The sequence below is a fragment of the Sinocyclocheilus anshuiensis genome, unplaced genomic scaffold (assembly GCF_001515605.1).
Source record: "Sinocyclocheilus anshuiensis isolate Anshui unplaced genomic scaffold, SAMN03320099.WGS_v1.1 scaffold515, whole genome shotgun sequence".
Lineage (NCBI taxonomy): Eukaryota > Metazoa > Chordata > Actinopteri > Cypriniformes > Cyprinidae > Sinocyclocheilus > Sinocyclocheilus anshuiensis.
Genome location: NW_015548243.1, coordinates 872,405 through 886,777, shown reverse-complemented (window position 1 = coordinate 886,777; position 14,373 = coordinate 872,405). Strand labels below are relative to the sequence as shown.

At 34.1% G+C, this 14,373-nt stretch overlaps 1 protein-coding gene across 1 annotated transcript in view; it reads left to right on the top strand.

Moving 5' to 3' along the window:
• The window catches only part of trpn1 (transient receptor potential cation channel, subfamily N, member 1), a 48,034-nt gene that overhangs the window by 18,161 nt on the left and 15,500 nt on the right, over window positions 1–14,373 (top strand). Inside the window, exons 7-16 of the mRNA XM_016442540.1 lie at window positions 3,223–3,324; window positions 4,732–4,833; window positions 5,140–5,238; window positions 6,460–6,660; window positions 10,820–10,921; window positions 10,995–11,093; window positions 12,194–12,322; window positions 12,417–12,545; window positions 12,626–12,742; window positions 13,746–13,844. Of these exons, the coding sequence (XP_016298026.1) occupies window positions 3,223–3,324; window positions 4,732–4,833; window positions 5,140–5,238; window positions 6,460–6,660; window positions 10,820–10,921; window positions 10,995–11,093; window positions 12,194–12,322; window positions 12,417–12,545; window positions 12,626–12,742; window positions 13,746–13,844 (1,179 nt within the window). The remainder of the gene's footprint in view (window positions 1–3,222; window positions 3,325–4,731; window positions 4,834–5,139; window positions 5,239–6,459; window positions 6,661–10,819; window positions 10,922–10,994; window positions 11,094–12,193; window positions 12,323–12,416; window positions 12,546–12,625; window positions 12,743–13,745; window positions 13,845–14,373) is intronic.

Sequence of the window (14,373 nt, the reverse complement as noted above, 5' to 3'; positions counted from 1 at the left end):
AGTCCGGTACTAAAATCGCACCCAGTTCCGGCGGTGCGAAAACGCCAAAAAGTGGGTAGTTCCACAATTAGTTCTGGTACTATGAAAAGGTTCCCGCGGTGCGAAAGGCCCTCATGTTACAGACTTTTCATTAAGACCCTAAAGAATCATATCAACTTGTGGAAAATGGGCATCATATGACCCCTTTAGAATACAATAAAATAAAATAAAAACAAAAAACTTCAGCCAGTTGCCCAGGAAACATTCCATTTAGTTTAATTTTATGTACTAAATTGATGTTTTAATTGTTTTATACTGTATTCATGTGCATTACAGTCATTTTGCGTAATTTTATTAAGTACCTACAGTTTCTAGTACCCAGGAATTATTTTAAATTATTTGTCATTTGATTAAAAATAGTAACAAAAAAATTAATTTCTAATACATTTTAAATAATTATTAAAATGACAATTAATAAATATAATTGTAATTTTATTATAGCTGGCTCTATTCCTGTGCATTACAGTAATTTTATTAATTACCTAGAATTACTTTAGGAATTTTAAAAATATTTAAAAAAAATATTATTTTTAATAATTACTGTAATAAAATAAAATAATAATAAAATTAAATAAAAAATGCTGTTAAATCAAATGTGAGGATAAAAACTGCTCATTTGATAGGCCCAGAAGTCATGAATATTAAAAGACCTGTCGACATATTTGTTCATATTTTTTAGTTTTGTTGGAGACATAATGACACTTTTGCTATCATGAGATGCTTGAGGAGTGGGTTATATTTTCTAAAGCATAGTGAAAATGAGTTACACACAAAAATCTTCATCCTTGAACTGTCAGGAAAGAAGCCAAACTACACTGTCAGTGAGCGTTACCTTTAAAGTCTGCTGTGACAGCTGGGATTGCTTCTGGAGCGGTCTGGAGTTTTCTGTGAGGCTTGGAAACGAGTGAAGAGTGAGTTTGAAGGGTGGATGGAGGAAAATGTTTGTCCTGTTAAAGGTCAGGGACGGATGAACAGACAGCACTTATGGATGATTATTTGCATCATAATATTGCTCCACACCAGGGTTATTATAGATCAAATAAAATAAACCTTTGTTACTTTAAATAAACTTTTACTGAAATAAAATAAAAAATAACAAGCTTATTTTATTCCAGCTAGTTCTCTAGCAACATTGATATACTAAAATAACTTGAACTGAAATAAATTTAATAAAAACACTTAAAAAAACTGAACAACAAAGTTACCAAAATTGTAGAAAAAATTGAATGAAAACAAAAAATGTAAAACCAAAAACTATAATAGTATCCCAATGAGACCAACATAAAAAAGAAAAGAAAATTAGAAATGTTGCCTAGATAACGAACTAACATAAATGTTATAATGTAAATGATAATAACCCTGGTAGGGACTGAACTGGTAGTTGATTTGGATCCAAATCGAAGAAAGCACAGATTGAGTTTCAGATTCACGTTTAAGTGCTTTCTGATCAGTTATTCATCATTCATTAGAGAGTGTCCGAGTGCTTCATCTTCATAAGGTGGACACACACACACACACACACATTTACATTATATTTACATTTAGTAATTTAGCAGACACTTTTATCCAAAGTGACTTACAAATGAGGACAATAGATGCAATCAAAACCAACAAAAGAGCAATAATATGTAAGTGCTTTGACAAGTCCCGGTTAGTCTAATGCAGTACACATAGCAAGGTTTTTTTTATATATATATATATATATATATATATATATAAAATAAAGAAAGCAAGCAGATACAATATAAAAAAATAGAGAATGCAAGTGTTGGGTCATTTTTTATAAATAAAAAGAAAACAAGTCGAAAGAATAGAAATAGAATAGAAAGTGCTTGTGTTAGAGGGCCCATTTTTCAAATAAATTAAAATAAAACAAGTCGAAAGAATAGAAATTCATTTACATTAACATTTAGTCATTTAGCAGACGCTTTCATCCAAAGCGACTTAGAAATGAGGACAATGGAAGCAATCAAAATCAACAAAAGAGCAATGATATGCAAGTGCTATGACAAGCCAGTTAGCCTAAACGCGGTCACACTAGACTTTTCGTTCCATTGACTTCCATTCATACGCATGCGAATGTGTCAGACCGGAAACGCAAGCCCATGCGAAAATATTTCGCTGCATAGCAAAGTTCAAGCTTGGTGAACTCTGGCCTGCGAATTCGCATCACGTGACACAGTGTGACCAACGGCAGATCGATACGTCACAGCATGACCTCCTATTTGAATTAAAAGAACATAAATTTAAAACTGCAGCGCTGCAGGAAAGTGGAGTAGATTGTATGTTTTTACATTTTAGATGTAGTATAATTTGTTACGTGTCAAATTTAAGTTTTTAAAAAGACGCTGCACAGCGTGGCGTCATATCATGACCGTTGCAGCATGTGAAACAATTTCGCATGCTCAAAGTCTAGTGTGACCGCGGCTTAACGCAGTACACATAGCAAGGTTTTTATTTTTTTAACTGCATAATAAATAAAAAGAAAACAAAAAGAATAGAGAAGCTAGTGTTTTTTTTTTAAAGAATAGAAATAGAATAGAGAACACTGGTATTAGAGGGTCAATTTAACAAAAATATATATAAAAAGAAAACAAGTAGTTAGAACAGAAATAGAATAGAGAGTGCTAGTGTTTGAGGGTTAATTTTTAAAATAAAAATAAAACAATTAGAATAAAAATAGAATAGAGAGTGCTAGTGTTAGAGGGTACATTTTTTAAATAGATAAAAATAAAACATGTAGATATAATAGAAATAGAATAGAGAGTGCTAGTGTTGGAGGTTCAAGTATAGATGGAAGAGATGTGTTTCTTGAAGATGGCTGCTCGGACTGAGTTGGGCAGGTCATTCCACCAGGAGGGAACAGTGAATGTAAAAGTCTGTGAAAGTGATTTAGTGCCTCTTTGGGATGGCACAATAATGCGCCGTTCACTTGCAGAATGCAAGTTTCTAGAGGGCACATAAGTCTGAAGGCAAACATCAATGCCTTGAATTCTATGCAACAGCTATTGGTTACCTGGAGAGCAATAAGAAGAAACTGAGGTTTGCTAATAGCATGTGAGTCAATGTTGTCCTGCTGTTTGAAATACAAACATTGTGTTTCCATTTCTGTGCGATTTCTCTTAACTGGAAAGGACAGAGTGGTGTTGAGATAATTACCCATCATGCCTTGTTTGTTTACAGAATGAATGGCAGACTCCTCTGCACATCGCTGCTCTGGAAGGAGACGAGAACATGCTGAAGTTTTTATACCACTGCAAGGCCAGTCCCAACATCTTAGACAAGGTGAGACTGAAAACATCATATTATTATGTTTATATATAACTGAACAGTCAATTCAGTAATAACAACTGGCTGTTTATCTATAAGGATTCCCAAATGTTTTTGTCAGCCGAACCCCTTTGATCTATATATTAATATTATATAATACAATATACAGCTCTGGAAAAAAATTAAGAGACCTCTTGAAAATTCTCTGGATTTACTGGATCTGATAGGTATGGGTTTGAGTAAAATGTTAATATTTGTTTTATTCTATAAGGGTCTGATAACATTTCTTCCAAATTTCAAATAAAAATATTTAATTTAGAGCATTTTTATTGCATAAATGACAATTGGTCAAAATAACAAATGTGGTCATTTGTTGTGATTGAAAATCGGGGTTATTCCCCCAAATATTGATTTCTTAAACATTGGTATGGTAAACATGTCTGAAAACATGGCATCTTTTTTGTTTTTGACCAAATGTCAAAAAATGCTTTAAATGATAACATTTTTATCTAAAATTTGGAAGAAATGTCATCAGTAGTTTGCAGAATAAAGAAAAAAAAAAACATATATATATATTTATGTATGTATGTTTTACTCAAACACATAACTATAAATTGTAAATCCAGAGAAACTGAGAATTTTCAAGTGGTCTTTAAGTTTAGGGGTTTATGTACTTTTTTTTTTTATTTTTATTTTTTTTTAAGTTTTTGTAAAAATACTGTTTTAAGTATTGTTTTATGTCTAAATACATTCAAATTGCCTTCAGGAAATTAAATGAAAACAAACTGAACTCAATTGAAGTTACAATTCCAACAATTTTACAATCTGCATGTTGCAGTTCACTGATGTCACATAACATTCAATAAGCATATAAAATATTTCTTATATAAATATTATAATATATATACATATTTATAAATATATCTTTTTCAGTGAGTGTTTTTTAAATGTTTATTTTGCAATTTACATTTTTAATTATTAAATTTTTAGTAAGCATTTTATTTTTTATTGTTAACATTTATTTAATTTAACTTTTACATTTTTTTTTTACATATTTGGCATTTAATTCATTTTCAATGTTTTTTTTAATATTACATTTTTGTGATTGAATGAGTTTTATTTTGATTTATTGTTTTATTTTATAATTGTATAATTTTCAGTGTTTTTTTTTTACAATTTATTTTAATTTGACATTTTTTATGATTAATTTTCAGTATGCATTTTATTTTGATTATTTTTATTTTACATTTTTATGTGATATTTTCAGTAAGTGTTCTATTTCCATTGTTTGTTTTGAATTTTTAAATATTTTTATGATTGAATTAATTTTCAATTAGTGTTTTATTGTTTTTTAATTGTTTAATTACATTTTTATGTCTCTGTTGTTGTTGTTTTTAAATCTCCTTTTCTCTTCTGTTTCAGATGGACAGATCTCCTCTACACATCGCCGCAGAGCAGGGACACACCAGTGCAGTCGAGATCCTCACCGAGAAGTTCAGGTCATGTGTGTTAGCAAGAACAAAGGTGATCTGCTTTCAAATCATTTATTATTACTTAAATGCAAAAATAAAGTCTCAATTAAGTTTAAACTTGATCAATTGAAACTTAAATAAATGCCTAAGAAAAACAGACACAAATGAGTCAATCATCTTAAACTAAGTGTACGGAGGTATAAAATGAAGGAGGAGCAGCTCAGATCATTTGATGAGAAATATTTGAATCCATATTGAGATCTCTGATTTGTGATTGCAGACTTTGAGTGCAAATTTGAGCACAGTGTTGTATTCTGTGAAGATGTTTCTAGTGAATCTCCCGTATGATCCCGTACAGGACGGCAACACACTTTTGCATATCGCATCTCAGTGTGGTCACCCTGCAACCGCTCTCACGCTACTGAGGAAAGGCGTCTCGCTGCACATGCCCAACAAGGTACTCAACACATCTGTGAAATTAGTTTATTGGTAGACTGATTATTACAAGTTTGAAGATTGGATTAGATCTTGAAAATTGTTTGTTCAAAAGAAGAGAATGGTTTCTGAAGGTTTCTTTAGGTTTTGATTCTGGATCAGACCTTCAATATTTGTTGTTCAAAACTGCTTAATAAGATTAAAATAATAAAACATTATTGGAGTAAGTTTTAGAAGAAAATACAATTTCAGACTTTCTGCTTCAATATTTCATGTTTAATTCAGTGTTAACTTGCAGTTTCTTTGTAATAATTTCAAAATTTACTAGCAATTTTTGAATGAAAATTGTTTAAAAAATGTAAATCCTACATGATTTCAGTTTTAGTGTTATTTATATACTATTATAGTATTAATTAATATTTCAAATTGGCGGATTCAGGGATTTTACGAACAAAATTAAATTTTGCAAACACGCATTACATTGATAAAGTAGATAAGAAAAAAAAAACATTTACAATAATAATCCCCCAAACAACTGTCAATATCAAGCAAAAAATAATTAAAAATTATTTAAAAAATAATTAAAAATAAAAAAAGTTATTAAAAGTCAAATTTAAATTTCAGAATATATTTTAATATTCAGTATATTACATATATTGTAATTATCACTGTATATTAGTGGTTATATAAGTGGTTTCTTACAATTGCATGTATATTTGTTCATTTTTATTTATTTGTTGTGGGTCAGATAAGAAATCTCACTGTTTAAAGAAACTGAAAATAGAAGGGGATATTTATATTATTTTATTGTGCTGTTTCTGTCAAATAAAAACACTTAATGTGGCATAATGCTGATTGTTCTGCCTAATGTTCATTATATATCTAGTAGCCTATATTTTTATATGTGACCCTATTTAAAGCTCTGCTAATCCAGATTTGATCATCTGAAAAAGTATTTTTGGATCAGAATGATGCAATCCAATGCTGTTTTGAAAAATTATCATAGTGCAAAATTACAATGCACCAAAGTTGCATTAGAGATTTGCATTGTATATTTTTATATATTTTTGCAAATGCAGTGCATGATATACTTTGCTCTAAACTGAATTCCTTGCATTATAGGACTTCCAAATCTTGTTTTATTTTATAACTATTTAGATCTTGTTTTCAGGTTTGGTTGTGACTAATCTTATTTCTATAATGTGTTCTTGTGCGTGGTTGGATGTTGTGTGATGTTGTGCAGTCAGGGGCGGTTTGTCTTCACGCCGCGGCTAAGAGAGGACACACGGCTGTAGTGAAGGCTCTGCTCCAGAAGGGGGCGCATGTGGACGCCACGGCTAAAGACGGACAGACGGCGCTTCACATCGCGGTGGAGAACTGCAAGCCGCAGGTGGTGCAGATGCTGCTGGGATTCGGGGCAAATATGCAGCTCAGAGGAGGAAAGGTAAAAACATACCTGTACGGATCTGATTTATCATGAAGACATTTCCAGCAGAGTTCAGTGAGGAGTTATTTAAAAGAATCATCATAACATTTATATTACATTTAAATAAAAAGAGGTAATGCTTTACAATAAGTCCTCATTAGTTCATACATTAACTTACAATGATACATTTGTAACAATACATTTGTTACAGTATCTATATATTAACTGTTCATTATTAGTTCGCATTAGCTAATAATATTAACGGATACAACTTTTGATTTTAATAATGTAATAGTCAGGTTTATTATTTAGTTAGTTGCTAATACAGCATTTCTTATGTTAATTTAGTTTAACTACTAAAATAACTGAAACTTAAACTGAAATAAAAAATGAATAAACATTTTGTAGAAACATGAAGAAAAAAAATACTAAACTAAAAAAACCACTAAACAACCAAACCATAAAAATAATTTCCGTTACTTGAAATAAAATAAGTGTTAACTGAAATAAAATAAAATATAATATTAATAAATAAAATAAAATATAGATTTAGTCTGTTCAGTTTGTGTTTTGTCAGGTCTACTCGTTCTCTACGTGTGTTGGCTCAAGCTCCCATTGTGGATTATCTCCTGTGTTTCTTGATTAAAGACTGTTAAACGTTTCCTCGTGACTCCGGCGTGTTCTCTCAACAGCGTAGCGTGACAGAAGACCTGACCCAAAAACAGTTACCTCCGTGTTTTCCCATCCGTTTGTGTTCTCGTTTTTCCCAGTATCTTTTTTTTCCATTGTGTTCCCTGGATGATGCCCTTCTTCACACCGAATACCTCCTCCTCCTGCTGGAGCAGGGGGACAAAGCTCTCGAGGACCATACTAGACTGTTCCAGCTGCTAGCAAGCACCACCAGCTACCCGGACGACGTGCTCTTGTGTGTTCTACGACGCCAGTGTAAACATCGAGTGCAGAGCGCCATCGTCCGAAGATGGTCCTCGAGTCGCCCTCAGCCCACCATCATTACGGTGCGAGCTCCGCGGGTCTGCCATCCTACAGCGTCGCCATGGCTGGAGAATCCCTCACCTCCACCTCCAGCCTCCCAGGCCCGGACTCTGCCTCGGCCCGTGCACCGTTGACGGAGAGCCATTTCCCACCGCGATCAGCGAGCCAGCGCAAAGCCGAGCGACTGGGCAGAGGATCGCCCCGGACGTAGAGCTGAATCCGTCAGACCAGGTGCGAGAGCCGGTGACAATGCCAGACACGAGGGAGAAAGCCGCGGACGGTGCTGGGCTCCCTCGTCCCTCCGGCTCCGCCTTGGTCGGGCGTCGACTGAATCGTAGAGCTGAATCGTAGAGCATCGCCTCAGGACTCCGCTCCTCCGGCTGCACCTCGTCGCTCCGTCCCACCGACTCCATTGAGCTCCTTCCTCCCGCCAGCTCCACCTTGGTCCTCAGTCTCTCCGGCTCCGCCGAGGATCTCCGGATCTCCGCCTCGGTCGCCAGAGCCCTCGGCTCCACCCTGGCCCCCCGGATCCTCGGCATCCCCCTGGCTCGTTGGCTCTCCGCCTTGTCTCCTCCAATACCTGCTCCGCCGCCATTGGTCGGCCCCCTGGAGTCAGCGGCCATTCCTCCTCCATGGCTCCTCCCTCCATCGGCTACACCGTGGGTCGGCGGCTGAGGGTGAGCTGAGTATGGCGCGGCGAATGTGCCACACCGAAGAGGAGAGGGCTCCAGTCCCCGAGTCCAGTCCAGTCCAGAGCACCCTCCAGTGCCCGTGCCTCAAAAGCGCCCTCAAGTGTCCGCTCCTCCAGAGCACCATCCTGTTCCCGTGTTCAGCCTAGAGGGGGTTCCCGATCCAGAGTCTCTCCGGCTCCGCCTTGGTCGGGCATCGACCCGCCATCGCGTCAGGATTCCGCTCCTCTGGCTGCACCTCGTTGCTCCGTCCCACCGGCTCTATTGGGCTCCTTCCTCCTTTTTCCTTGGTCCTCAGTCGCTCCAGCTCCGCCGCAGATCTCCTGATCTCCGCCTTGGTCGCCAGAGCCCTTGGCTCCACCCTGGCCCCCCGGATCCTCGGCATCCCCCTGGCTAGTTGGCTCTCCGTCTCTGCCTCGGGCTCGTCCACCACCTGCTCCGCCGCCATTGGTCGACCCCCTGGAGTCGGCGGCCATTCCTCCTTCATGGCTCCTCCCTCCGTCGGCTCCACAGTGGGTCGCCATCATGGCTGTGGCCTGGGTCTTGCTTGGCTCCTCCTGCTCTGCCCCTCCTGTCTCCTCCCTCCTTCGTCGCCTCCCTGGTCTCTGTCTGCTGGCCCCCTCCCGGGTGTCCGTCCTCCTCCTGAGCCTCCTCCCTAGCTCCCACCAGAGCCATAGAGAGAGAGAGTTGCATCAACGGAAGTCCAAAACGCTCGATCGTCACGTGATTCACGTAGACCTCAAATAGTTCCAGGAAGTTCATAGCGGGCAATTGAAATACATTGAGTTGGAGAGACAGAACTGTGATTTTTGGTAATTAGTAGACAATAAAATAATGTATTTACATTATTTATAAAATAATGTATACATGTATACGTAGTATATATATGTAGTTATATCAGTGTTGTTTTTAAAAGATAAAATCCGCTAATATTTGAGGATTAATGTGGTCAGCTATCCTTACCTGCCTTGTTAACATATTTTAGGCTGAAGTTACCATGGTAAAAGTCCGTGTTAACTTCAGGTAACTTCAGCCTCTCTATATAAATATAATTATATATGTATGTGTTCTTACAACTTGCATGTTAGTCAAGTTCAATCACATCTTAATGTTCATTGTCGTTTTACTAATCTCATGGTAAATGTTAAGTTTGTTGTCTTAGAAAATTCATTCCAAATAAATGAAGATATTTTATTAAGTGAAAACTAATCTTGTTTAATGTTTTTGATTCTTGTGCACCCCTCAATTATTAATATATAAAAATATATTTGTAGTATATTCCAATATATATATATATATATATATATATAATATAGTGGTATATAATACATTTTTTTGAAATTTAGCCTAGCACGATTCTGAAATGAAAACTGCTCGTCTATTTCAAACTTTTCATTCTCACTTAGGTCCATCTGCATCCTTTTCAATATATCCAAGTCTATTAAATAACTCCCCACCAGCAAAATCACTTTTAAAAGCCTTAATTACACAACGATGGATGAAACTGCATGAAGAGAATGAATAACATCCCGTAAATCTACTAATTAAGTGAGGAATAATCTAATAATAATCTGTTTTAATGCACACGGCAATTTGATTAGCTGTGCTGATAATATACAGTTTTGTTCTATAAATGTATTACCTTTTAAAAGTTCATCACAGCGGTCTCTTCTGCTGCATCTCTACGGTGCTGATAGCATGAGCGCTAACTTCCGGGAACTTGTTGGCTCAAGCTCCCATTGTGGATTATCTCCTGTGTTTCTTGATTAAAGACTGTTAAACGTTTCCTTGTGACTCCAGCGTGTTCTCTCAACAGTGTAGCGTGACAAACTGAAATACAAATTAAACACTATTTAAACATATTATAAAAAAACTACTAAAACCATTAAAATGTTATTTAAAATAAAATAAATATATAAAAATAACAGATATAAAATGTATTTAAAAAATATACTAAATAACAATTGAATACTACTTACTGAAACTAAATAAAAATTTAAAATTGAACAAAAAATGAATTAAACTATATAGACAAAAATTTTAAAAAGTACAAAACAAAATTACTAAAACTACAAAAAGAAAAACTATAAAAAGAAAAGCTAATTAAAAACATTAATAAAAAAAATAATAGTATCTCAATGATTTAAAAATAATACTGTTAATAGTAAATATTGAAATTAACATTAACTGAAATTAATACACTTTCGAAGTGTCATTCTTAACAAATGAAACCTTATTGTAATGTCATAGAATAATTATTTTCGCACCTGCATGTTTTTGTTTTCCATGGAACAAGAAAAAATTATTATTTATTTTATTTTTTTTCTTAAGTAGGGAGCTTTGATTTCAGGTCCAGTAAAGTTAAGGCTGCATCAATATGCAAATAATAGCTGTTTTGCCAAGTGTAAAAAAAACTCAAGGATGTTTTATCAGTCTATGAAATTTTACAGTGAATGAAAGCAAACTCTTGGTTGATGTGCATGTCCTCTATAAAGGTGCAGGAAGCCCCTCTGCACATCGCAGCGAGAGTGAAGGAAGGTGAACGGGCGGCTGAAATGCTTCTGAAGAGCGGAGCCGATGTGAATGCAGAGCAGGAGGTGGGCGTCACAGGTTCACAGTGTTTAAAGAAGGTAAACCTGCCATTAAAACAGTGTTTCCTTCTCTGATCAGAACGGAGAGACCGCTATGCATGTAGCCGCGCGTCACGGCGCTCTGCAGATGATACGAGCGCTGATCCAGGAGGGTGGAGATGTGACCTGGAAGTCTAAGGTACTTTATTAAACATCTGTCCTGGAGAAATAACTGCATTTTAAGATGAGACACAAAAACAACAAAAAATTAAATAATAAATAATGCAATTGTATTATTTAAAAAAAAATATTATCTTATATCTTATATTGCTTCTAATCTTATATTACTTATTAATATTTATTATTTTAATATTTCTAATAAAATATTTTTATTTTATGCATTAACTAATGTTAACTTCTTAATCTTAAAAATGTATTAGAATATGTAAAAATTATCATTAAACAAGATTAATAAATGCTGGAAAAGTACTGTTTATTGTTTGTTAACAATTGCATTAACTGATGTTATTTCATACATGTTTCTTAGCACGGATGTAATAAAAATTTATAAAAATGTAAATGTACTATATTTAGTATTTTTGTAATTCATTCTTTACATTTTGTTTATATTTATTAATTCAACCCCAACTTAAAAAAAAACATACTAAAATGTATTTATTTGTTTTATTTATTTTAGTAAAAATGTGCTCAAAAGTTATTTATATTTTGTATTTTTTGTTATATACTTTATATTTTGTTAATATTAATTCAGCCCCCAGCTTTAAAAAAGCTATAAGATTTTTTTATTGATTCATTTATTTTATTATTTTGTATTAAATTCTGTTTATTGTATTTATATTTATTAATTAAGCGCCCACTTTTAAAAAAGCCATGTATTTTTATTTTATTTATATATTTCTTTAATGAAATGTCTTGTTCAAAAGTTATTATATTTAGTATTTTGTTTCATTGCATTCTTTGTTTTGTATTCTTTATATTTATTTTTTTATTCAAACCCCACCTTTAAAAAAGCCATACTAAGATTTATTTATTTGTTTGTTTAAAATGTCTTGTTTGAAAGTTATTTTTATTTTGTATTTTTGTGTTGCATTCTGTATATTTTGTTTATATTTGTATTTATTAATTCAACCCCCACTTTGTTTTTTAAATCCATACTAAGATTAATTTATGTATTTGCATTTTCACCCTTTTTACCTTCTCTTGTAGGAGATTTAATTAATTTGCAGTCACCGTTTGGAATTCTATATCAATATTATCTAAATCTAAATCTGTGTTGAGGTTGGTGAAAACCCTCTACTGGTTGCGGTGCGTCACTGTCACGCTCGCGTGGTGGAGGAGGTTTTAAACTCTCTGACCAATGAGAGGAGCCGTCAGGAGGCGGAGCTCTGTGTGCGTGAAGGGAACCAGGTCAGACCCACAGATCAATGAGAATGACATGATAAACTACAAAAGCGCCAGACAAAACCCAGCATGATTTGCTTGTGTTTGGCGCCCCCTGCAGAAGAGCGAGACGCCGCTGCACCTGGCAGCTGAGCTCAGGAGCGACGCCGTGCATCAGCCAGACGAGGACACCTGCATCATCAAGTTCCTGATGGAGTATCACGCTGACGTCACCGCCGTCACCCGACAGGTGTGCTTTGTGCTGTTTGACAGACATCTTGACACAAAACTGACCAGTAAGCTGGTATTGTGAATGTGTTGTTTCTTCAGAGTGGAGAGACGCCTCTTCATTACAGCGCCAGGGTGGGAAACACCGCTGTGCTTCAGGAGATGCTCAGTAACGTCCCCTCCAACCAGCTCCAGACCGCCATCAACAAACACGCCAAGGTACAAATCAGCAATGAACGTGAGATCTGCCTCACATCTCAGAAAGATCTCGGACTGATCTGATGCTTCAGGAAGGGCACAGACTACAGCTGAATAGACTCCAGTGTTTTCTTTCCTTGTACTTTACCTATTCTTTAAAACATGCATATGACCATATTATAAAACATGCAAAAATGTGCTGATTAAGAAAGTGATTTAAAAAAAAAAATTTTACTTCATTTTTAAAGATAAAATGTTCCCAAAACAGTAGTAAAAGTGTTTCTTATTTTAGTATTATTTATTTTTTTATATTTTGAATTAGGTTTTATTTTTATATTTTAAATGTAATTTAAGTCATTTTGTTATGTGTTTTCGTCATTTTTTTATGTAACTATTCAGAATTGATTTTTATATGTATATTTAGGTTTTAATTTTAGTTTTAGTTCCGTTTTAGTTATTTATTTATTTCCAGTGAGTAATTTTAGTGCTTCAACATACTGTAACATTATTTCAGTTAGTTACCATGGCAACATATCTAATTTATTTAGTTTTCGTCTAATATTTATATTTTATTTGATTTTGTTTTAGCTTTATATCAGTTAACAAAAATGTTTTTAGTAGTGTTAGGTTGAGTTCACGATAATAACTCTGGATGCAAACTTTTTTGAATGTTTTATAATTGTTTTAATTTAAATTTAATTCATTTTTATTTTATCTATTTTTAGGTTTAATGTTATTTTTGTTTTACTTTTAGTTTCAGTTTACAGTTTTAGTGCTTAGTTTTAAATTATTTCAGTTGTCAGAGCAACATGCATTTTTGTTTTATTTTATTATTTTATTTGTTATTTTATTTCAACTTTCTTTAAAAAAAACTTTATTTAAAAATATATTTCATATTTTTAGTTTTAGATTTAGTTAACAATAATGCACATATGTACTGTCAGCTCCACTGTAAGCAGTTTGGTCCATTAGAGTTTAAGTGTGTGTGTTTAATTGTTTGTGTGTGTTCATGTGTGTGGCACAGAACGGCTGGTCGCCGCTGCTGTTGGCCGCAGAGCAGGGTCACACAGAGGTCGTGAAGATCCTGCTGCAGAACAATGCCAGAGTGGACGTGTTTGATGAGGTTTTTTTTTTTTTTTTTTTTACAATATTTCTGTTTAGCTTTCATTTGTTTCTCATTTATTTGATTTTGATGCCATTTGTTTTATTCACACATTTTTAATTAAGCATTTATAAATCTATTCAATGTGAATTTCATTTTATATATTATATAAACATTAGTTAATGTACTGTTAAATAACAACACTATGAAATTTTGAACACTATGAAAAAACTATAAACAGCTGTATTTTTATTAACTAAAATAAAAATAGATTTTGTTTGAATATTTTAGTTAGAATTAATTATTTATAGCTGACAGATTATTTTGAATAATAATAATTATTATTATTTAATTATAATAAAATATAAAAATATTTTCATTATATACAGTGGGTACGGAAAGTATTCAGACCCCCTTCAATTTTTCACTCTTTGTTATATTGCAGCCATTTGCTAAAATCATTTAAGTTAATTTTTTTTCCTCAATGTACACACAGCACCCCATATTGACAGAAAAACACAGAATCGTTGACATTTTTGCAGATTTATTA